The following is a 24,528-nucleotide window of genomic DNA, read 5'->3' on the forward strand; positions in this document are numbered from 1 at the left end:
ACCAGAATACTATTACACACCATTTAAAGCCTCCTGAGACTGGGCAGGTTAACATTTCAACTGAAATCAAAACCTCAATTGGAGAAAAACACCAAGGCATCATGTTTCATTACAATGCTGCTATTTTAATGTGAAGTGGTCCAGTTCTTTATTCTTGGACTCTACTAAATGAGATTTTCATGAGTCACAGTTCAAAATATCTGATACTGATCGATGGAGCAGCCCGTCAGGTCATCTTCAGTCTGAAACAAACTGTCTCTGCTGCTTAAACACAGAAGGTTTGAACAGCAAATGGGAGGAGCTTCTATCCCTTCTCTATGACAGCATCCAGATCCAAGAGCAGAAAAAAACTGCCTAACTGAGATCATTATTATCATCATTATTAGAAACTTTGGTGTGTTTGATGTGAACAGGGTGTGACGTGTGACAGAGAATAACAGAAAGATCCACAGATCGAAGCTTCAGTCTGCAGACATGAACTAAAGAACATCTGACACAAAGTATGCTGTGAGCTTGTGTGTGATGACATGATCTCTATCAAACAGTGTGTGAGTGTAGTGTGAGTGGTAAATGTGCGTGTGATGTGTGTGTACTCTGTAAGTTTATCTAGGACACCATCAGTAATTATCCAATGACTGAGAAGCATGAAGTCCGCATGCAGAGCATCTCAGCAGGAAACTCAGCCAGTAATGAGGACAAACGCATACACACACACATGCACACACACACACACACACACACACACACACACGCAGTTCTAAAGTTGATTTTTTTTGTTTTTCCTTCACGTCTCTGCACAGGCGAGCATGTCTTCAGCGGGGGAGGGGCTGTACATGTCATGAGTATGTGGACAGTTACTAATTGTCCTTTGAGCTTTGGTAAGTTTCAACTCATTCAGACGAAAGTAACACAACGTGACAATGAAGTGAAGAAGAGCAGCTTAAAAGCACGTCTCCACAGACTGGGGTCTAAATCATTTTACCCCCCAAAAAGTCACTGATCAGGGCAGAGCTGAGCAGATTTGTGAAAACATATTTTCCTGTCACCACCAAGCTCTACAAGTAATCTGTAACTTGCCAGTGTCATGTTAAAAATACTATTGAGCAAAATCAGCTGCTGGATTCAACTCAAAGCCTCCATGTTCAAACAATGTTACATCTGCCCACAGAAACACACAACAGAGAAACTGCACAGCTCCACATTATATTAAAGCTCTCTTCCACATCTTTACAAAATTTAAAGCTCTGGCTAGTTTGACTGGCAGCGCGGCTCAGAATCAGAAAGCGTCTGTGTAAAAACACAAATACAGCAGGTCTGATTTCTGAGCACCAGCTGGGTTAAACTCTGTATCTCAGACTTTGTTTTGCTCCTGTTAGTCAGAAACGTGGACGGAGTTGACATTCAGCTGCTGTGCTTTGTTTTGGGGGAGGGTTTAGGGAAAGAAGAGGACCAGCAGTGGAGAACAAGCCGTCCTACAGGTTTGGAATAAAAGACGAGCCTGCAGGGGAAGTGAAGGTGTTGGATTAGCACACACAAAGAGCTGAAGTGGCTCTGAGTCACGGGGCAGAGTTCACAGGCTGGTATTTCACTCTGAGCCTCAGTCTGACCTGAAGAAGAATGAGTTTGTCTGTTTTTATACGCACAGATCAGGTTTCCATTCAGAGCGGCACAGGTGAGCGGAGTCTCCGCCCAGTGATGTGTCGGCACGGTGACATCAGCCCCATGGTGAGCGCTGGGTGTGTCCCGCAGGAAGAAACAACACGACCTGTCGAGGAACTTTGATCTGCACTGAAAGCTCAGAGAGAAGAGAGGCCGAAGGTCGTACATATCAAACATTCACCCTGACAAAGGCTTTTAATCTCTGGGCCACACACACACGCACACACACCGTTTCTCGTGTCTCAGTCAGAGCCTAGTCAAGCACATTACGACACTGCATGTCTTCTAATGTTCTCTAATCACACACTAGTGTGGTGCTAAAGCTAAAGGGAGTCTCCCTTATTGTTGCTGCAGGGAAAACGTCCTCTGAGATTAGGCAATAAAGCACCACACATATACAAACACAGAGACACAACAGCTGCTGACGTGATCCACAGTTCAAGCTCAGCAGGAGTGAGAGACTTCAGGTTCAGTACTTTGGTCCATTAACGTTTCAGTTCCCTTTGGTTGTGATTGGACTGTTTGAATGACATCATCCTGCATCATGCAGACGGGAAAAACCCAATATGACTTCAGTGTTTCCATCAACAAAATGCAAAACCGTCTCACCGTGAGCACCTTTCAGTAGAAGTGAGGCAGCAGAGGTTCACCTGACCAGCTCACCTCCTGGAGCAGTGCTGGGTGAAATGTTTGGGGCATTTCCAACTCGGAAAAAGCCCAGAGGCAGAGCCAGGGGAATGCCTGGGAATGCCTCACTGTTCAGAAGAGCTGGAGGAGATTGGTGGGCATGGTGGGAGTGGGAGTCTTTCTGTTCAGACTGCTGCCCCAAGACTCGTTTAGAAAATGGGTGGATGGACATCCTCAACTATGATGTTTCAGTGTCTATCACACCTCCCTGACTCCCCGGTTCTTTCTAACAGCCTGCGTGAAGGACTCGTGATGAAGTTTACACCAAAATTAAAAGGACGTGTCACTGTCGCCAAAGTGCTCGTTCATAGGGCGTCATATGATTGTTGGGTTTTTCTCTGTATGCATCATCGTAGGGTCTACCTTACAATATAAAGCGTATACAATACATAAACCTTGAGGCGACTGTCGTTGTGATTTGAGGCTGTATAAATAAAATTTAATTGAACTTCTGCTTCCAGCCTCATCAGTGAGGAACAGAAGTTAAGTTAGACTGAAAACCGAGCCCACTAATCCTGTCACCATGTGACCAAACAACCAGCTTCCTCCACCTCAAACTCCACCCTCGGACAAAAAACACTTTAACACACAGACAAAAGTTGCTGAAACCATAACCATCAGTACACCTCTGCACTGTGTCCACAGTTAATCAGCAATAACAGTTCAAACGTGGTCACCTCATCTGTCAGCATTCAGCAGTTCTGCCTAATCCTAATAACAACATTACACAGAGAGCCTCTAATTATTACATCAAACAAACATTCATTGAGTTCAGGATCACTTCCTGGATTCAGTCACTACAAACTTAAAGGAAACGTTTATGTTTGAGAAGCAAACATCAGAACAAAGAGATAATAAATCTGACAGAAGTCAGATCTTTGTGTAAAAGTTTGTTCTGTCAGATTTGTTAGTTTACCTGCAGGAACGCACGTGTTAAAAATGATTGACACACAGGTGGAGATGCCTCTGATGGACTAAACTGGACAAACACAAACAGTTAGCAGGTTAAGGTGACTGACAGGTATTGGCTCGATTGATCTGGGACAGGAAGTGACATCACCAGTGAGCCATCAGGGTGGCTATTAATCATGCTCTTGTCTTCATCCAAATCATCAAAAGACAGGTGGAAACTCTTCTTATCAGACCCGCTCTGAAGTGGGTGGGGTCCTGACGAGAAGAGTTTCCACCTGTCTTTAGACTTTTCAGACTTTCTGGATGGGTTATGTGAGTGAACATGGTTCTCTGCTGGCAGAATGTAGGGATCTACAGACGCTCCATCTACCTGCAGAGAGGGTCTGTTGGCAGACTGAGGCAGTGTCCAAAACATAAATCAATAAATATTTTAGTTTTTAAATATTTAAGTGCACTTCATTCATCTTAGCGTTCACCTGCATTTTGTTTATAATATGTGAGACAGGTGAGTGCAGAGGTTCGGTGCCAATCACAGACACATTCAGGAGTCTTCAGGGTTTCTGTGAGCCAGACAACGTGCTCCATTCATCCAGCAGCTGCAGCGCTGGCTGAGCACTGACAGCGGTGGGAACCAGAGAGCTGCAGCTCCGGAGGAGAGACATGCAGTCTGTTTGTTTCCTGCTTCCTCACAGACCCACAGCAACATGTAAATACACCAGCAGGAGAGCTCCACTCACATTTAACCTCATTTACATCACATTTAACCTCAGTCAGAAATCACATAGACTTCTTTCCGGATACAAATAATTACCTGCATGTGTAACAGTCTGTTATTAACTGCTTCAAAACAGCAGACCAATGAATACATTTAACAGCTGGAAGAGCTGACTGACTGCAGCAAACAGCAGAACTGAGTGAGACAGATGCCGGCTCTGGGAGGGTTTATGTCAACATTTTTTTTTCTTTTTTTTTATAATACTCGACTCCAGAAAACAAAACAAAACAAAACCTCCCACAATGCCTAATGAACAAAAGTCTGAATATGTTGACAGACTTAACATTTTGTACTGAAGACAGTGAACGTAACGAAGCTGCTTCATCACCAGACAGGAAGAAACTCCAGCCACAACCAGCACCAGAAAGATTTAATGAGAACTATTAATATTCACCAAAGAACAAAAGAAAAATTATCAAAATATCAAAAATATCAATTCTGAGTCCCCAAAGTCAAAGTTAAGCTGAGATGTGTCACCTAATTTATTTTGCCAATGATAATAAACAAATTCTTGACATGGCAAAATGTATGAGTGAAACTGAGTCTGTCATCTTTCCCAGAATCTTTATCCTTGTGACCACTGACCTTTGGGTACCTAATGGAGGAATTTAGTATTTCTGATTTAGCAATCTGGATGTATGAAGTGTGAAGATGCAGTTTCTTCAAAGATGGAAGAATCCAAAATACCAGCAATGTAAATTCAAACTGACTTTCAGACTTCTTGTTTCAGGTAATTATGGAGCCGTTTCTTCTTAACGCCATAATCAAGTAATCAGCTGATCAATACAGCTTAGTGGGAAATCACTGAGCTGCTAGAGGGAAAAACAAGCATACAAAAACGGAATAATAAAAGTCTGACCCGGAGTGAACTCACTGCTGCCCTGAACATCAAAGTGCTGGAAAAAGGAGAGAACCGTCCGAGTTTAAACCAAAGCTCTCTGGATTCTAGAAGACACGCCGACCACTTTGTGATCAACAATGCTTAAAATTAATCAGATTATCAATCGGATCAATGAGTAAAGAAACTCGTCCCGCTGCAGGCCTGATCTGCTCTGACTCAGCAGCATCAGCAGAGTCCTGGATCTGAGCCCACCGGATTCCCACGAGACCAGCATCACTCTGAGATCACACTGATAACACCAAACCTGTTGGAGAGCCCAGCAATCATGACTCAGCTGAGCACAGGTGGAGCTGCAGGTGAAAGAAGCCCCCCCCCCCCTCCCAAATACCAGATTACTCAGTCTGATGAGGTTCAGAGTGGCCCCACTTAATGAAGCGGACCACCGAGCCCAGGAGGAGGATTACAGCTCAGAGCTGACTCATAGACACACACACACACACACACACACACACACACACGTGCCGAGGTTCGGTCGGAAATCTGCGTCTGACTGATTCTAATCTGAAACATATGCTCACGCTGTCCTCAGAGCAGAGCTGCGACTAACGAGCTGTAATTAATCTCAGCTAATCCCGGCCTGCACAGCAGAAGACGACTTCTTCTGCGCGAGTCTCCATCATTCAGTCCAACCGCTCATCCTCTGCAGGGTGGCGGGGGTTGGGGTTGCATGGCGCCCGTCCTCGCTGGCTTTGGGTGATCACATCTAAACACAGTGGCTCAGTTTCTCAGACATGGGTTAAAAAGAGAGGTTACAGCAGAATGTGGAGAGGATGTAGACAAGTGCTGCTGTCAGCTGGTGGAAATGTTCACATGAATGAACTTCACTGTTTGTAAAACAATATTAAACATGACCGACTGAAAGCTGAATGAACTTCAGGGTTACGCCTGCACACGTGTTTTTATTTAGTTCTTACTTTTCAGTTTTTGTTCCATTCCAGAGATGGTTTGATTGTTTCTGTTTATATTTTTTTCATTGCAATGAATTTTTACGATGTGATCGGTATTTTTAAGACTGGAAGAAGCCGCTGCCCCTAATCTCGGGGGCAGGGATCCAAGCAGAGAAGCCCACCCACCTCCTCCACCCTTTCTAAGACAGCAGGGAGACATAATCTGTCCTGGTCTGTCCTGGGGTGTCCTCCCTGATAGATAAAACATAACACGGTGAACAGGAGGCGTCCTGGTCAGATGATTGAGCCACTTCAACTGCCTCCTTTCAGTGTAGAGGAGCAGCAGCTGTATCAGCAGCACGTACGGTCCAGCTTCACAGGTTTCACTGTTACTGCTGCAGGAACACAGACTCTGCGCTCACAGGTTAAACATATGGACAGGTGCGATGACAGGTGTGCACCTCTCTTCTGTCCTCTGAACATACCTACAGCCTGCCGTCATTATTTACAGTTAGCTTTTTAAAACGTAGCTGATCCAGCGTCCTGTCTACAGGTGCTGCTGCAGCTCATTTCCCCCTTTTTTCCAATTATGACACCTTTACTACGAGGTTTTCATCCTGAGACCAAAACCTGTGACAACAACTGTCTCAGCCAGAGTTTATGATGTCACTTAAATTAAAAAGGATGAAAGAAATGCGGTTCAGTGAAGCAAAACAACATAAAACAACACGGAAACTTTAAAATGTGATTTTAGTAAGAAGCTACAGCTTTATAAACATAAGCTGTGGAAACATCCCATCAACACAATCTGAAGCTGTAGGCTAACTTTAGTCTACAGAGTCTAACCTAACCTAACCTGTCAGAGATCCTGCTGTCACTTCTGCACAGTCCACACATTAAATTTTGCTTCAGTTCAAACTGAAAGGTCCAAAAGTCAAAGTGAGTTTGGTGCAGAAGAGCTCTACGACAAAATGACGGCAGTTAAAAATACATCTGGTGTCAGAGTCAAGGCCATCATTATCAGCAGCATGTAATAAAATGAAGCATCAACAGATTAAAGTCGGCTTCTGAGTCACTTTCTTCTCATAACAGCATGAGGAAGAAGACTCACTGAACTCCAGCACTCAAACAGCAGCACTCAAAGTTTTCAGAGAATGAAGCAGAGCCCAAGATCACAAAACAAAACAACCTGACAAGTTTTAATTCTCATCTCTCACAAGAAGATCTCAGAAAAAAAGCACAAAATTAAACTCACAACTTTTCCCCCTGCTGTAAATGCTGACGTAAGAAGACACTTTTCTGCCTGATTACAGTGGTTCATGAGACTGTACAGACTGAAGGACTACAGTGGGACTACAGTGAGTTCTGCTGCAGGAGGAAGCTCATTTAGTCTTTGCATCTCAGATTTCAGACAGCCTGATTGAGCAGAGGTTTCACTCAAGCTGAGGCGAGGTTAACAAGTTCACAAACATTCAAACAGGTTCCTGCTGAGTTAATAAAGAGTCACAGATTAGACCGGGAACGAAGCTCAGATTAAAGAGTAGAACACAACAAAGTCGAATCCTCGAATCAAAGAAATCCAACCATCAGAGGATGGACAGAGCCCAGCCTGACTGAACCCACAACACTGCTGAATCCTACAATCCCCACAATGCATTAGAGTCTCTCTGCTTTTATTCTTTTTTTATTTTGTTTTGTTTTTGTCTGAGCATTTTCTTCCTGTTACTCATCAGCTGTTTTATGTTTTTATTCTCTCTCCCATTTCTGCCTGTCGGTTTATGATGCTGAAGAATATTAAGCTGGAAGACAAACACAACAAATTTAATGATCTGACTGTGTGCATGTGCGTGTGGCTGAAGGATGAAGACATTAGATAAGACAATGACTTCATCTCTGATTTTCTTTTGTTGCTTATTATAGAAAATGAGCTTTAATCATTAATCACGGATGTGCAGGTGAGCAGATGATGGGCTGTCAGTGATCTGAGTGATGAATCATCAGTGAGTGTAATAATGCTGCTTTTCCAGGCTGATAACAGGTTCAAACTTCCAGCAGAAATCCAGCTTCCGGTCTCGCTCTGAAGGTTTATTCAACCAGTGATAATTCCCTGATCACAGAAACCGTCAAGCACGGCCTCACAGACAGCCTGAGTCCTGTGAACCACTCTGAAATCCAACACGGGTCCCTTTTAACTCAATCTGCGCCTCCTGCACCTGTCCGCTCAGCCGCACGCAAGACTCCATTCAAAAATTAGCCATTTTACAGTAAAGTATGCATTCTGTGGAATTTCTTCGGTAAAGTCTCTTTACTTGGCGTTATCCAGGCTTTACCTGTTCCTCTCTTACATTCAGCCCAAATATCCCCCTACCCCACCTCTGTAGCGTCAACATTTATAGCTCCAACGTTACTTCACTCTCCACTCGCAGCGCCATGTACTAATGTTCCAACACAAGTCCCAACAGGTGACTCATCTCTTTAAAATCTGAATAAACACCGTCAGGTAACATAAACCATGCTCAGAGTTTAGTGCAGGTGAGACCTGAGCGGCTAAAGGCGACGCAAGTGACGGGGTTCGGGCTGGAGCTGCTCCAGCAGGTGCGCGTCTGTTTTCCAGGTGAAAAGTAAACTCACCTTCGTGTACAGCTCGTTCACGGACATTGTGCCTTCCCGGTGGATCAAACTACACTAACAAGCTCCTCTTGTGCCCATTAATGATCCATTAGAGTCCCTCTGCGCTCCGGTTCGGTCCTAAACCAGCAGAGACCTTCCAGTGCGCATGCCCCGCAGCAGGTGTCTGGCCGAGTTTCGGTCACTTTGTTCGGTGTAGTGTCGGTCCGAAGGAGCACGCTCCCGCTGGTGTTTCCTCCGGTAAAAACGAACCCTCGGATACTTTAGGGTAAACTCAGAGCCGATGAAAAGTGTTAGAACCGGAAGAAGGATCCCGAAATCCAGAAAAACGGAAACGAAAAGCCTGAAGCGACCCGCAGGTGGAGGGAGGAGGCCGGTTCTTCCTGACAGCCGTGTTTTCCCCACACTGCCCGCTGATTGGCTGATCCCTGGCTCCAAGCCAGGTTTCAACCACACACACACACGACGCGGGGTGCTTCAACGTGAGGCGTGGCGCCCCACAGAGGGTCCTGAGAGAAACCTGAGGGGTCCTTTTTTTAAAAAAATTCCCAAGTTAACATTTTATTTGAATTTCTGTGAATACCAACCCTGTAAAAGCATCAACACTATGTCAGCCTCTCCAAAATTCACTGCCTCACACAGTCAGATCTGGTACAGATAGCTCACCACTGTTCAGAAATTAGGAAGCCTTGCAAAATATTCTGAACTAATTAATACAAGACTGATTGTGTTTGTGGATCCAGTGGAAAACGGCAGCAATTCCACTGCCTGTTTATTCCAGTATATAGAATTATTTGTGTGGGTCTAAGTGAACAGAGCTAAACCGCTAAAATAATCACTCCTAGCTGCTTCTCTAAACTCTGAAAGTCCGAATTTTATTTCACTTATTGCAAATCCAGCGTCAATCATGTGTATGAACTGTAATAAAACAACATATATGACTTTCAGTCTTTCTCACAGTAATTCAGAGCGCCATATATGGAGCAGGAAGACCCCACAGTGGGAATCCTCCAACATATGAGAAGCTCATTGGTAACATACATACATAAAACAAAAACATACTTTTGTCTGCCTGCTCTCCAATATTCTTCCACTCTTCACCAAACTTTGTATATATTATAATCAATGACCTCTAAAAACCTAAAACTTCTTTTCTGTGATTGGCTGACACACCTTTGTGGGTGTGGCCACTTTAACGGTCAAACTGCTGTAACTCTTTAATGTTTTATCTAGTTACAACCAAATCTGTTTATAAAGGTCAATATTATAAATACAAACTGCTGACCTTGTACCACTTTTACCACTAAGTGCAAGGGTTTATTTATTAAGCAATAATAAATAAAACTATATAAACCACAATTAGTCAAATATATTTAAAAAACGTTAAAAATATAAGTAAAAATAACCAAAATTAGCTGTCTAAGTAAGCATTGCAAAATATTGGAATTGTGGTGCTGTCACAATAGCACCATCATTTGGTTGATTAGAGAACTACCCTCAGAGGAACTTACATTTTTCTATTTTTAATCTTTCTTTTGTTTGTTGATTATGTTTTCTTGAAGGCTCGGAGTGACAACTAGAATGTCAAACAATCAGTCACAAAGAGAAGACAAACAGACATGAAAGCAAACAGGCTGCACACTGTGAGAATTAATCATTTAACGCTCGTCCACGCCTCCTCACCTCACAGCATTCATCCAAACGTGTCGTGTCATTCTTTCCACACCTTAAGCTTTGTTCCACTTCAACTCTTTGTGTTTAAATTGACCACAAAAACTGAATGCAGTGGAACCAGAAAGAGGCCAGACCAATCAAAGCTGCAATAATGAGGTGGGATGTAAAGAAATCCTGTGTTAACACCTGGTTTGTACTTAAGAATTTTTATGTTTCTTTCTATTTTTAAATGCAAATCATGTACTTTATAAATCCATTTATTTTACAGTAGGAGTTACACTGTAGGCTGAAACCAGCAAACATGTCACATGTTACACCTTAATCCGATGTAACCTGTGCATGTCAGTTAGCCTGCAAGGACAGCCGTTAAAAAACAAAAAAAAACAAAAGCAAAACACTATTAAATGTTATTTTGGGATAAAGTCCTCAGACTTGGTGACCACTGACGTAGAATTTATTACTGTTGACTCAGTCTTTTAAATAACTGCCAGGAGGCATTTCCTAGTCTGTGGCAAGATGAAGTGTCAGCCTGCACAGCTGCAGTTCCTCTAATGACCACTTGAGACTCCAACGCTGAGTCAGTCCCCATAGTCTCCCATGTTAAAATGTTCGGCTTTACTGCAGAAATAACATGTTTGCAGGCTGATACAGGAAACTGTTTTGTTACTATAACCTATTTCTCCCTTGTTGACTTTGTGAAGATTGTTGGGTTTGATCTAATTATTACAGTTTGCATTATTATGGTGGTGAGAGGTGGCTGTAGCTGCCGCGTTCGTGCTGCTGGAGGCAATTATCTGACCAATATCATGGTTGCTGTGAGTTTAACTATTGTCACAGATCGGCAGAGAAGTCTGAGCTCCAGTTTTAGTAAAATTCTAGGAATGTAACTTGGTGCTAACATGCTAGCTAGCATTGGGTGGTCAGTTTGCACTCCGCCACCTCGTCTAAATGTGGTCACTCCAGAAACAAAAAACTAACACAGCAGGATTCAAAACCAAAGGGTGCCTAAAACTAGTCTGTGCATGAGACTTTGTAGACATAAATCTAAAAATACGAATCTGGAGAGAAATTATGCCTTGTTATTACAGATGAAGCTACACAGCAGCATAGAAAGTAAACAAGCTCCAGTCGTATTATTAAAAATACAGTGCTTTTGCTTAGATGATATTAATACTTCATCACTAAAAGAGCACTACGCTCTGCTTCAAGATTTTGGGTCTCTTTCACTGTTAATGTTTTGCTTCAGTGCAGTAAGACTCCATCCAGCTGCACTATGGGAAATGTAGGATTTTTGGCTGCTTTCTTTGTGTCTCATCCAGGCCTCTAAGAATCCTTCCAACTAACTAATTTATCCTTTTCTCTTCAGACATGTTGATAAATCTCTCACAAACACAGTCAAACTAAAAATTCTATCGAGCCAGAAAAAGTAGATATTTGACCTTCATGCTCCACCACCCATCACATTTTTTATTTCCTGTAATAGCTCCTCACAGACATAAAATTTGAAAGTATAAAGCTGGTTTTACATAAAATGTTCTCATGTAAGTCAGACTTTTCCTTCTGATAACACATCAGTAAAGTGTGTCTGTTATCAGAGATGTTGTGTAATGCCGACAGGCTGAACGTTATAGAGAATATTTTGTGTGAACATTAACCACAGATATGAGCTCTTACAGCAAGTACAGAGGCGATAACGGGTCCTTTACCTTGGAGTAGGGGTAATAATCTCCACTCATCCTCTCCGGCTGATAAATAGATCCTCATGTGCTGAAGGAAGCTGCATCAGATCCTGTGACAGTGATTGTGGGAAGCAGCAGCTCATCTCAGACCTGTCTGAGCACAGCTATTATTCTTACTCAGCTAATGAGTCCACTCCCAAACCACTCCTTCTGCTGGTATGAGGTGTTTACCTGCACATGAATCTGACAAGACGCCGGTCCACCCACAACAGGCTTTATCACGCTGCCACAGCCGTGAAGGCTGTGAAACACAGGCGTGAAAAAGAACAACAGAGAACTTCAACAGGCTGCACACGGAAGAAGAAATCTCACCAGAGGCTGACAGACCTGTGATTTTCATTAATGTTCCTGAACCTGTGCTCCTCTGACATCAGTGAAATATAATGTGGCACAAGCATTCATATCACTGTTTTCCAGCTCTTTGTTTCATGCTTGGGAACAGAGGAGCTGTGCACGATTAACAGTTCAAAATAATCTTTATTGGTGCTGCACAAATCACCGTTCAGTCCTGTGGTCAGTCTTTGCAATAGAGACACAGTTAGTTACACAAGAAAATGGACAGCATAAACATGTAAGCATTTTTTTTATTCTTTGACTCTACAAGGGTAGCTGTGCATGATTCAGAGATTTGGATGAGCTGATTTCTTTCACCAGTTTTCAGAGGTGTGCTGAGGGACAGCAACAAGTGTTTAAAGCTTACTTCTTAGGAATTTGGCAGCTGCCATGTTACTTTCTGTGGGACCAGAAGCGACCATATTTGGAGGAAAGGGTGGAGTTTCAAGAAAAATTCACAGAGGTCAGAGATCAGGTGAGCAGTAGACTCATTTTGTCAAAGACTTCTATTCAGTCAGACTCCCTTTTTGACTTCTTTTTCCTGCATAGTAGGAGGAGTGCAAGACTTCACTTTACTGACCTAGATGCTGTGTCCATCTTTGATATACAGTTTATGTTTGGTTTACAAACACGATCAGGTGAAATAAAGATGAACTGAAATAAATGAAAATATTAAGTGAATATGTTATTCAGGTGATTTCAGGTCTGCAGAGACCGTTTTTTTTTAAGTCATTTTGACCTTCAGGTGATTGTTTTGCTATTTCTCAGCATTCTTAAAAAAACAAAAACAAAACACTGTGGTCATGCTGAGGTGTTCATGTTATTCTGTCCATCCCACCTCCAGCTATGATGTAATGATGAAATGATGCAGAGTTTATTTGTGCTTGCACAAGTTTACCTATGAAAACCTCAGAGTGTGTCAGAGTGTGTTAGTGTGATATTTCCTTAACACGATGATTGAATAACTTCATTAACACAAACTGCAACAGTATGTTGTTAGTAACAGACTCTAGTGTACATTAAATACTCATTAACTTCTTCAATTAACAATGTAACAATGATGTAAGCATATGCAAGGGGACAGCATTACAGTATGGCCCCGGGCAAAGAGATGTTTTTTTGGGCCCCGCATGAAGGGAATGTTAAAGAAAAACTAGTGTGAACGATTCTTGGAGTGACTAAGACTTTAGTGGAGTCAGGCTTAGGATTTTAGGATCGAGACTTTTTGATAGTGTGCAATCCAAACAACACAGCAGCTTATTAATGACAAATATATGAAAAAGAGGCCGAGTATAAATTCCACCAGAAGAGCAGGTCACACGTCTGCCAAAGGTAATGCAAAAGCCATTTGGGGCGATCTTCAAAAAACAGTCAAATAGTTTTATCCATTTATTCTGCTTAAACCTCCCATCCTACCTGAGTATAGTCATGCAGGATGAGCGCTTTATAACGAAGAACCAATATGCTACTAATAAACAGGAAAGGAATGGTGAGTATGTGCACCTTCATGTTAAGTGTTACCTGTTCATTAAATACATTAAAGACATGATGCTTGCTGAGCTGGGAGCTTCATCCTGGGAGTTCTTTGTCAGCTTGCAGTGATGTTCATAAAGAAGAGTCATTTATAATTATTAGAGATGGTTTACAGTGAGTCACCCCGTTACATCAAACTGCTGCTGTTGCCTATTTTCTTTTTACCACATGACGATTCTTTCACAATAAAAGGCTGAGACGTTTTGTAACGTTGCTCTCTTCCCTCTCCTTCAGTAAATATTACCCAACAGAGAGTGTGAATCACAAACAGGCTCCTCTGACATCACTCACCCCATCACTCACTTCACAGTGAAGCATTTAAAGGGCAAACCAAAGCAGCATAAATCTGTCACCTGCTTCAGGTGTTTATTATCACGATATAAATAAAACTACTTCAGAGAACCGCTGTTATTAATACCAACATGAGCTTAAGTGTTGTTGTTAAGTGTTGTTTTTCTGTATTCCAAACTTTTTTCAGCTATGATTCAATTTCTTTAAATTTGAATAGTCACAGAAACACAACCGGACTAAAACGTCTCTTGAAATCACTCTTTTTAATGAATTTTGTGTGTTAAATAAAAGAGAAATATCCAAACAAAATACATGTGGAGAAAACCTGATACACACCCCGTCCCCCAATTAAACTGTGGGGGTTCAGTAGTCTGTAAGCCGGGTCTGGGGCGCAGACCTGGAGACCTCCACTCTCCTAAAAGGGTGGGTGCCAGCACTGTGGGACATGAACCTGGACAGTATGTGCTCTTTCTTGGCGCTGAGGAGCTGCTCCAGCATCAGGCCCTGCTGGTGCTCCCGCTGCTCCTGAGCCTTCAGCTCTGAGCGGAGCTGCTGCTGCAGCTGCATCTGAGCACGGAGGTCGGCTTGGTATGCCCCGGCTACCTGCTTCTGCCTGAGGGACGGACAGACAGTAAGTCAGACACATGGACATCAGACAACCCAGACAGCACTCGGCCGTTTGCTGACCTACCGTCTCTTCTCCTCTTCCTCCTTCTGCTTCTCCTCCTCAATGACTCGCTCCAGCTCCTCACACTCCTTTTTCACCTCGGCCTGTTTCTGCAGATTAGCATACACTGGAGTGCACAGACACACACACACAGACGCAGACACACACACGCACATGCACACACTAAGTCAGCATTTAAACAGTGAAACAATTAAAGAGTTCAAATTGAAGTATAAAAACTGCCTCGGGTCTGCTGTGAATCTCATTTGAGCGTCTTTGTGTTTTGGAACACGTTCACATCAGGCGGCCTCACAATGTCTCGTGTTTTCATTTTAGCACATGACGTCATGAAATGTAGGATAAATCATTTCTCAGCAGCATGAATGCTGTTCTGCTTTCTCTCACATTTGTTCTGGATCTGCAGGTGCTGCGCCTCCATCACCTCCTCCATCAGCCTCTTCCTGGCCTCCCTCTCCAGCCGGCTCTTCTCCTCTCGTTTAGCCCAGACCTCCTTCAGCTGCTCCTCGATCAGGTGCTCCATCTCCTCCTCCTCTTTCCTCTGTCTCTGCAGCTCCTCGAACAGATACTTCCGGTACCTGCGCTGCTCCTCACGCAGCTCCTCCTGAATGCACACATACACACAGACACACAAGCAAGCACGCGGTAAATCAGATGAGTGCGTTCTCGTGCTCCTTCACAAGTGAAAACCTTTCTCTTCGCTGCTGAAAACTGCGAATGCTGTTCATCATCTTTTATCTGAATTTCTCGATTCTCATCACCTCAGAAATGTTTTATTTACATTTTTTCCAATTTTAATACAATACCATACAAATTTTATGTGTCACATATATAGTACAACATATAGTGAACATGTAGTGAAATGCTTGTGTCCTGAACTGCGGACAGGCTGCAGATGTAGCCAACCCACGTCTTTTGAAACATTAATTTAGTCTTTACTCTGTGTTAGACCATACTGATTAACTTCAGCCTAAAGACCGCTTCAGGTCCTTAGTAAATGTCTGACCTGCTTCATCAATGTTCACTCTTGTGTCAGCTACAGTCATTGTTGACTTCAGGAGACACAGCACTGACTTAGCCCCCCTTTACATCAACGGGGAGTGTGTGGAGAGGGTCCACACCTTCCGGTTCCTTGGTGTCCTCATCTCTGCTGACATCTCCTGGACAGACAACATCTCAGCGGTCGTCAAGAAGGCCCAACAGCGGCTGTACTTCCTGAGAGTCCTCAGGAAGTACAAGCTGAACTCCAACCTGCTGCTGACCTTCTACCGCTCGTCCATTGAGAGCCTGCTAACCTACTGCATCACGGTATGGTACGGCAGCTGCACCAAGGCGGATAGAGTGAGGCTTCAGAGTGTGGTCAAGACAGCACAAAAGATCATCGGTTGCCCTCTCCCCTCCCTGATGGACATTTATTCCTCCCGCTGCCTCAGCAGAGCAGCAAACATTATCAAGGACAGCTCCCACCCTGGTTTCAACATGTTCAGCCTGCTTCCCTCAGGGAAGCGCTACAGGTGCATCAGCACAAAAACCCACAGACTCAAAAACAGTTTCTTCCCCAAAGCGATAACCACCCTGAACTCACACATGCACCGATAACACAGCCCCCCCCCGCAATTTTTTTTCTTCCTACTTCCTTTATGGACCACCACTGTGCAATACCAATTCTATGTGCAATAACCCAACTGTATATACACAACACTATTTATTACATATTACTTTTTTTAAAACCGGCTTGTATGTTTGTACATTTTATATATATATATCTTTTTCCCTCTGTTAATACTGTCCATATGTATATAGCGCTGCAGAACTGTACCCCCCCCCAGCATGTTTGCACTGAGTAGATGCTCTGTATCTCATTCTACAACTGTATAGTGACAATAAAGGCATTCTATTCTATTCTATTCTATTCTATTCTATTCTATTCTACAGCTGACTGCAGTGCTCTGAGGCCCCCTGCTGGCCTGAATGAGGAAGTGCACTCACTGTGGGTAACCATGCCTGAATATTTTCGTTCTTCCACTGAAGTCGTTTGAATTTGTCTGAGAGGATCAGTGCTAAGAATCAATCTGTCACTGAACCACAGAAAGAGCAGCACAGAAAACTCATCCACCAATCAAATAATGTTCATCCATCTTCTGACTGCTGTTCCTGAAGTTCAGGTCTCAGGAGCAGTAGTCAGACCTCCCAGACCTCTGCAGTGTGTCCTGTGTCTGCAATGAGGCCTCCTCCAAGCAGGAGATCGAAAACTTGAACCCGGTCATTTCTGAACCTCCTCATTCCACCTCAGCCTGATCCTTTTGATGCAGACAAACAGCTCTCAGCCTCATTCTTCTGGTCTACCCAGAGTTCGCGGTCAGCTTTACTTTTACACTCAGTTCTCTCTTATTACCAAAGCAGTCCATCATACCATCCACCTGCAGCCTGCTGCTCCGTCCTTCTCCCACTGAAGAACAGGAGCATAGACACTTATAGCACAGTGCTCTCTGACCTTTTACAGCTCAGACATGTTAATGCTGTTTCCTGCCATAGTGCTAGTTTGAGGCTTTCCCTTAATCAGATCAGCAAAACTACATAATCAGCACAAAAACAAAGAAGTGGTTCACAAATTCAGTGATAAAAAGCACCCTGACTGAAGTCCAACAGCCACCAATCTAAGTCTGTGAGCATCCTCGAGAGGACACAGATCTCATGTTGTATTAAACACCAGTGTTACAAACAAGACAACAATCATTTAAAGAATTGATTTTACATTTCCTGGCTCAATCCGGCCTTGACGTTCAGGTTCTCTTACCTTCCTCTGAGCAGCTCCTTGTTTCTCGTCTATTTCCTGCTTGAGCAGTGCCTGCAGGATACTCATGTCCAGCTCCAGCTCCTCGCGCTGCTCCTGGGCCAGGCGCTTCATCTTCAGCCTTAAACCATGGTCCAGCAGCCGCCGCTGGCCCTGCTGCGCCCGGAGCTTCTGCTGCTGCTCCCGCTGCTCGTGCAGTAGGCTTGTCTGCCGCTGCTGCGCCTGCACGCCACACAGTTATCATACACTCAGTTGTCACGTCTGCCGAATGTGCAAAAGGTGAATGTGTCACTGCTCTAGGTTGGAACTGTAGACAGTGTTGTGTTTAGCAGGAGTGTGGAATATGAACAGGAGGCTCCTGCGCATGCTCAGAATGACCCTTTAAATCATCTTTCAGGCATCAGAATGAGCTGCAGTGGTTGTGTGTGTTTGTGAGCTGTGTCTCCCCCTTGTGGTGATTTGAGATGAGTGCGACTGTAATGACTGAGGAACAGACCAGAAGCCGGGCCTCCTCTTCTTTCAGCTCCCTCTCCCGCTGCCTCTGCTGCTCGGCCGCCTCCATCTGCCTGCACAGGATGCTGCGCTGCTCCTCGTTCCTGTGCCGCTGGCTCTGGGCTCGGGCGCTCTCCTGCTCCTCTTTGGCTCGCCCATCACCCGCCCACAGTTCAGAGAAGAGCAGGTCCTCCTCCTGCTGCCGCCGCTTTTGCTCCTGCCGGTTCCTCACCTGAGCGGCTTGCTCCCGGCACACCTGCTCCTCCGTCAGCCTGCTGCGGATGCTGCGCACCTCCTCGCACTGCTCCCTGAGCACAGCAGCAACCACACAACTGAGACTACTCATTAAAAATTAAAAGGATTTTCTAATGTTGGTTAAAGGACCGAATCAGCTTTTTAAAGTCTAACTTTCTGAACTTGTTTTTAAGCAGCTTCAGTTCAGGCAGGCCAAACTAGCTTCCTGCCTCGAGCTGTGCTCCCGTTTAACTTGTTCCAGTGTGACTCAGTAGTTTGAAATGAATGCCTTCAGAGGAGTTCACTGGCTCTAATATTAATGATTTATCTTGGGAATGTTTGTAACTGAGATGAATATTTGTAACTGTTTTCTGCTATTTAATTAAAGTGAATCACCATCTCTATAAGACATGCCACGGTGGGCGTTTAGGTGGAGGGTGCAGGGTACCTGAACTGCTGCTCCAGCTTCTCAGACACCAGCTGCTGCCGCTCGCTCTCTCTCTTGTGTCTCAGCGCTTTGGCTTTCTCTCTCATCTTTGCCTGTTTCTCTAATGTTGTCTCCTTTTTCTCCTCCATCTCCTGCAGGAGCTGCTGCTCCTCCACCTCCAGCAGCTCTGCCAGCCTGAGGACACGATTGGGTGAGAAAGATGTCACAGCAAGCACAGACTGTAAATACTGTATCCCACCATCCACTCAGCACCCTCCTCTGTCACACCAACCCTCTGCATGTCCTCCTTCACTACATCCATGAACCTCCTCTGAGGTTTTCCTCTCCTCCACTCTGCCTGCACTTTCTTCTTCACATCTTGTGCACCCTTGTACATTGGATGGTTGACCCCAGATATTTAAACTCATCCACCTTCATCTGCTGCTTGCATGTTCATCTTTACACGTGTGTGCTTATTCCTCTTCTCTCCAGTTCTTACCTCCACCTCTCCAGGCTCTCCTCCCTCACTACAGCCGAGGATTAAAACTATGATGCATTATTATTCTGAGCTTTAATAATCTCTCATTTTAGGTGGGATACTGGGTGATGAAAACCGGTAAAAAGTCACTTGATTAGCAGGTACTAAGGTTACATGTGTGCTGTGTAATCAGAGTATAAAGTAATGAGAGTACTAAAGGTGCTGTGGGTGGACTTTGTCATCAAACCTGCGTCTCCTCCGCTCGACGTCAGTCTCGTGCTGGCTCACGGCGGCTTGGACTCCCCTCTCCACGGCTCCTCTCAGGAATCGCCGCTCCGTGTCTTTCAGCCATGATGTCTTGATGCTGCAGCTCTGCTGGTACTTGGAGAACTCCAGCACTTTGTCTCGGGCCGCGTCCTGCCTCTGCCTCTGCAGCATCAGCTGCTCTGCAGGCCTCAGAGCAGGAGGCCGGGCTCTCTGAGACACCACACAGATCCAGAACAACAACCACACAGACAGAAACTGACATCAGTAACACTGCAGTACTGTGAGGAGTAGTATTCATATTTTCTACCTCTCCACCATCGAGAGCCTTCTGACCTACTGCTGCACACTCTGGTTCAACTGCTGCACTTTGGAGGACAAGAGGAAACTGCAGCGGGTGGTGAGGGCAGCAGAGCTGGCAATTTGCACTTCACTAACCCCCCTCAGAGACATTTATCCTGGCAGACTTCAGAAGAAAGCCAGCATCATCATCAAAGACCCCTCGCACCCTGGACACTCACTCCCCCCCCCTTCCCTCTGGTAAACGTTACAGGTCCATCAGGTCAAAGACAAACAGGCTCAGTAGAAGTTTTTACCCACAGGCTGTCAAACATGCCCTACCTCCACCCTGATTGGAGGATAACTGCACTCATGGACATTACATTTTATTTGTACATCATATCTCTATTTATACTATAATGCAACCAACATTCCTACCTCTGTAAACTGTATTTATTATAACCGTATTTATTATAGTAGCAACACCCCCCCCCCCACACACACACACACTCAATGTGTAATATCACTCATCATCACACACTGCACCTCACAATGCACCTGCTCCTCAGATGGCATGTATGTGTATGTATATATATATGTAAGCGTGTATGTGGAAATATGTCTGTGTATGTACGTATGCATGCACATATGCATGAATATATACATATATATATATGTATGTATGCATATGTATGTATGGGTGTATCTGTATGTATGCAGGTGTATGAATAAGTTGTACATATATTTCTTGTGTAAATGTAAAGCTGTCTGTGTTATTATGTAAATACTTATTTACGCTATTGTGTATTTCACACAGAGAGATGCCAAACTGCCTTTCATTGTTCTTGTAACAGTGACAATAAAGAGCTATTCTATTCTATTCTATTCACTGTAACTCACAAACATATTTTACTCCACTACTCCTGTTTAGTTACTTTGCAGGTTAATACTGAAGCAACAGCAAATATAATACTTTATAGATTTACTCTGAAATAGGACACTTTGCATAGTAAATGGTAAATGGACTGGTTCTTATGTAGCGCTTTCTACTCTAAGAGATCACTCACAGCGCTTATACAACTTGCCTCATTCACCCATTCACACAAGCACTTTTTTCTATGCTCTTTTTAAGTGCTTTCTATCTGACACTCACACATTCATACTCTGATGGATGCATCTGAGAGCAACTTGGGGTTAGTATCTTGCCCAGTGATATTAAGCATGCAGACTGGAGCACACGGGGTTGAACCACCAACCTTTTAGTTATGCAATATTTTCACTTTTACCTCATAGTATTATTTTTAATTTTACTCACAGTAGAGTACTTTTACACTGGAGTATTTATACTTTCAATGCATGTATAATTCAGATAAAACTGAGGTTATTGTACTCGGCCCTGAAAATCTTAGAAATATGGTATCTAACCAGATTCTTACTCTGGATGGCATTACCTTGGCCTCCAGTAATGCTGTGAGGAACCTTGGAGTCATTTTTGACCAGGACATGTCCTTCGATGCACATATTAAACAAATATGTAAGACTGCTTTCTTCCATTTGCGCAACATCTCTAAAATTAGAAATATCCTGTCTCAGATACTAGTTCATGCATTTATTACTTCCAGGCTGGACTACTGTAATTCTTTATTATCAGGATGTCCTAAAAACTCGCTGAAAAGCCTTCAGCTGATCCAAAATGCTGCAGCAAGAGTACTGACAGGGACGAGAAAGAGAGAGCAGATTTCTCCTGTTTTGGCTTCCCTTCATTGGCTTCCTGTTAAATCCAGAATTGAGTTCAAAATCCTGCTCCTCACATCCAAGGTCTTAAATAATCAGGCCCCATCATATCTTAATGACCTTGTAGTACCATATCATCCTATTAGAGCACTTCGCTCGTGCACTGCAGGCCTACTTGTTGTTCCTAGAGTATTTAAAAGTAGAATGGGAGGGAGAGCCTTCAGTTTTCAGGCCCCTCTTCTGTGGAACCAGCTTCCAGTTTGGATTCGGGAGACAGACACTATCTCTACTTTCAAGATTAGGCTTAAAACTTTCCTTTTTGCTAAAGCATATAGTTAGGGCTGGACCAGGTGACCCTGAATCCTCCCTTAGTTATGCTGCAATAGACGTAGGCTGCCGGGGATTCCCATGATGCATTGAGTTTTTCCTTTCCAGTCACCTTTCTCACTCACTATGTGTTATTAGACCTCTCTGCATCGAATCATATCTGTTATTAATCTCTCTCTCTCTTCCACAGCATGTCTTTATCCTGTTTTCCTTCTCTCACCCCAACCGGTCGCAGCAGATGGCCCCGCCCCTCCCTGAGCCTGGTTCTGCCGGAGGTTTCTTCCTGTTAAAAGGGAGTTTTTCATTCCCACTGTCGCCAAAGTGCTTGCTCATAGGGGGTCATATGATTGTTGGGTTTTTCTCTGTATTTATTATTGTGCTATCTACTGTACAATATAAAGCGCCTTGAGGCGACTTTTGTTGTGATTTGGCGCTATATAAATAAAATTGAATTGAATGTATATCTTTTAGCGTACTCGTAACAGATTTTACTGTATTCTTACTTTCATCTGTATGAGCCTACCTTCACACTGCAGAAATTGTACTTTTACTTAACAGCAGTATAAGTGCTATTACTTTAAATGTTGCCTTTACACCGCTGCATTTTTTTGTACTTTTACCCTGCAGTAAATTTACCTATTTACCTTACTATTATGGACCATTTTTACTAAAGGCGTGGTGCTGCTTCTTCGTTGGTGTCCCTCTTACCACAGCCACAGAGTGGGGCGTGGGTCCGGTGATCTCCCTGCACCTCGTTCTCCTCTGACTGAGCAGCATCCCGCGGGGTTGGGCTCTTGGTGTCCGGGTTTCTTCCCCTGTTCTCCGGTTCACGACTCTTCGTTTCACCTCTCGGAGCTCCGTAAGTCTTTGTTAAAAGTTAAAACACAGAGGAGACCTTCGCTTTCCGTTACCATGGAAGCAACAAACAGAGAAGACGTTGGTCACAGCTCAGTGTATGTCGGCTGCGGTTTCCGGTGCGTCAGCGTGGCCGCCGTATTTCTCCGGGGCAACTCCGCCCCCTGCTGGGCATACACTGTGCGATTTTTTCAGTCGCGTTATTCACCTTCTGCTCAAACTGTACGCCTGACTCGCAGGGGTTAGAAGTTCGTAGGTCACGATGCAGGGTCTCACACTATACGGCCCGATGCTCTGATGTGACCTGAGTGCTCACACTGTGCGTCCATAAAATGAAGGTTATGTAGATGAAAGCTAGTACACTCATATCCTGACAGCAATATGAGGAAGTGAGATCTTGAGTTTGCACTCATTAAAAATTAATTTCTTGAAGTAGTACTTACCTTCTTTGACATTTTTCATACAGAACATTTTATCCACATTTCTGCTTTTTATGAAATTTATGAGAGAGACAATCTACAAGGTAAGGTAAGGGGGCGCGAGAATAAATCAAAAACAATGTAGTACCAAAAGTAACATATTTAGATTCGGTATATTTAATCAATTTGAAGGTTTGTAGTCACAAGCCATAAATACTTGAACACTGTGCTTTGGAAATATATCAGCATCTACAAAGTCTGTCCAGTTTATCTCTCCTTATTAGCTTCATAGGAAACAAGGCATACTTACATTTCACAGCATTTTGTAGAGGACAATCCAACACGCAGCCTTAATCACATCTCTCAGTGGTGGAGGTGTAACTGCTGCCATGGTCGTGTACGATCTCTCTCTCTCTCTCTCTCTCTCTCTTCCTCTTTCCCTCTCTGTGAGTGTGTTTGTGTCGGGTGAGTCGGTGAGACGGACCGAAAATGTAATATATTTGCTTTTGTAAATAACTTTTTACGTCCTACCTAATATTAGTGGTACTTTTATACTACTGTAGTGCCTACATTTACTATTAATAAGCACATCTTAACAAGAAATTGTGAAGCCATATTATTGTGTCAGCCTATCAGTGACTAAATGGTGTGTCAACCAATGACTGAATACATATATATCTCAAAAGAAAGAACAAAAACTCAAAATTTAACACTTGATAGGAAAAGACACACTGCTGGAACATGTTATCATTAGCAGGGATCGTGTTAAGGAATGCAAACAAGGAAAAGAAGAAGCTGAAGTATGCCAACTTACTCAGGTACTGGACGGAAAGTCAGGGGCAAAAGGTTTGATGGAGTGATGACTCCAAATTTAGTCTAAATCATCATCATCATATGCAGAGGAGGTCAGGAGAGCGCTACAGCAGTGAGTGTCTACAGTCGTCTATAAAACATATTGGAGGCTCAAACCAACTGTCAAGCATGCTGGTTTAAGGGTGATGATTTGAGCTTGTTCTGCAGCCACAAGAGATAGTCACCTTGCAGTTGACAAACTCCTCTGTATGCCAAAGTTTTCTAGAGTCAAATGTGAGGCCGTCTGTCCGACAGCTAAAGCTTCTCCTAAATTAGGCCATGCAACAGGATAATGACCCCAAATACAGCAGCAAATCTACAGCATGGAAGCCCAGACCTCAATCTGACTGAAATGCTGTGTATAAAGGAATGCTTGCAATGCTTGAATTGAAGCAGCAGAAGTTACTGCTGCTAACTGCTGGTTCTGTAAACTACTCAAACATAGAATGATTGCGATATCGAACTAAAACAAATGCCTGAATCCTAAATTGTGGATATCCTATTGTGGTGATCTGAAATGTAACACTAAATGTGATTCAGAAAGTTTTCCTTTGTATATATTACTTTGCATCCAGTGGTTAATATATACTAAAGAGTATATATTTTCATTATAGTCAACAAAAATTGGGACTAAAATCTGGATTTAGATGCATGGAAACCTCTTGTTTT

General features: G+C 43.6%; 2 protein-coding genes across 4 annotated transcripts in view; both read right to left on the reverse strand.

Annotated features, from left to right (window-relative positions):
* The window catches only part of myo5b (myosin VB), a 48,643-nt gene extending 36,690 nt beyond the window's left edge, over positions 1 to 11,953 (reverse strand). Inside the window, exon 1 of one of the 2 annotated variants that reach the window (XM_019361415.2) lies at positions 11,830 to 11,953. In XM_019361415.2, the coding sequence (XP_019216960.1) occupies positions 11,830 to 11,859 (30 nt within the window). In that variant the 5' untranslated portion in view covers positions 11,860 to 11,953. Of the gene's footprint in view, positions 1 to 8,452; positions 8,872 to 11,829 lie in introns of those variants that run through there. The other variant, XM_019361414.2, reaches the window with a different exon arrangement.
* Positions 11,954 to 14,263: 2,310 nt separating this feature from the next.
* Positions 14,264 to 22,736, reverse strand: cfap53 (cilia and flagella associated protein 53). 2 transcript variants are annotated; one of them, XM_003457924.5, is made up of 8 exons: positions 22,442 to 22,736; positions 19,377 to 19,606; positions 18,673 to 18,846; positions 17,995 to 18,298; positions 17,502 to 17,720; positions 15,092 to 15,308; positions 14,711 to 14,813; positions 14,264 to 14,632 (listed from the first exon to the last, which is right to left on the reverse strand). In XM_003457924.5, the coding sequence occupies exons 1-8, from the start codon at positions 22,508 to 22,510 to the stop codon at positions 14,383 to 14,385; spliced, it is 1,566 nt and encodes a 521-aa protein (XP_003457972.1). In that variant the 5' UTR covers positions 22,511 to 22,736; the 3' UTR covers positions 14,264 to 14,382. The 2 variants fall into 2 exon arrangements, with proteins under 2 accessions (XP_003457972.1, XP_019216961.1); XM_019361416.2 differs by having other exon boundaries at positions 22,378 to 22,515.
* Between the last annotated feature and the right edge of the window lie 1,792 nt (positions 22,737 to 24,528).

Source organism: Oreochromis niloticus, linkage group LG7 (genome assembly GCF_001858045.2).
Source record: "Oreochromis niloticus isolate F11D_XX linkage group LG7, O_niloticus_UMD_NMBU, whole genome shotgun sequence".
In the NCBI taxonomy this organism is placed as follows: domain Eukaryota; kingdom Metazoa; phylum Chordata; class Actinopteri; order Cichliformes; family Cichlidae; genus Oreochromis; species Oreochromis niloticus.

Bases quoted from the DNA above. Each gene is read 5' to 3' on its own strand.
- cfap53 (XM_003457924.5), bottom strand. From the start codon at position 22,510: ATGCTGCTCAGTCAGAGGAGAACGAGGTGCAGGGAGATCACCGGACCC. The intron at 19,607-22,441 runs GTAAGAGGGACA...GTGGTGTCTCAG, and splicing joins CGCCCCACTCTGTGGCTGTG to AGAGCCCGGCCTCCTGCTCT. The intron at 18,299-18,672 runs GTACCCTGCACC...TGCTGTGCTCAG, and splicing joins AAGCTGGAGCAGCAGTTCAG to GGAGCAGTGCGAGGAGGTGC.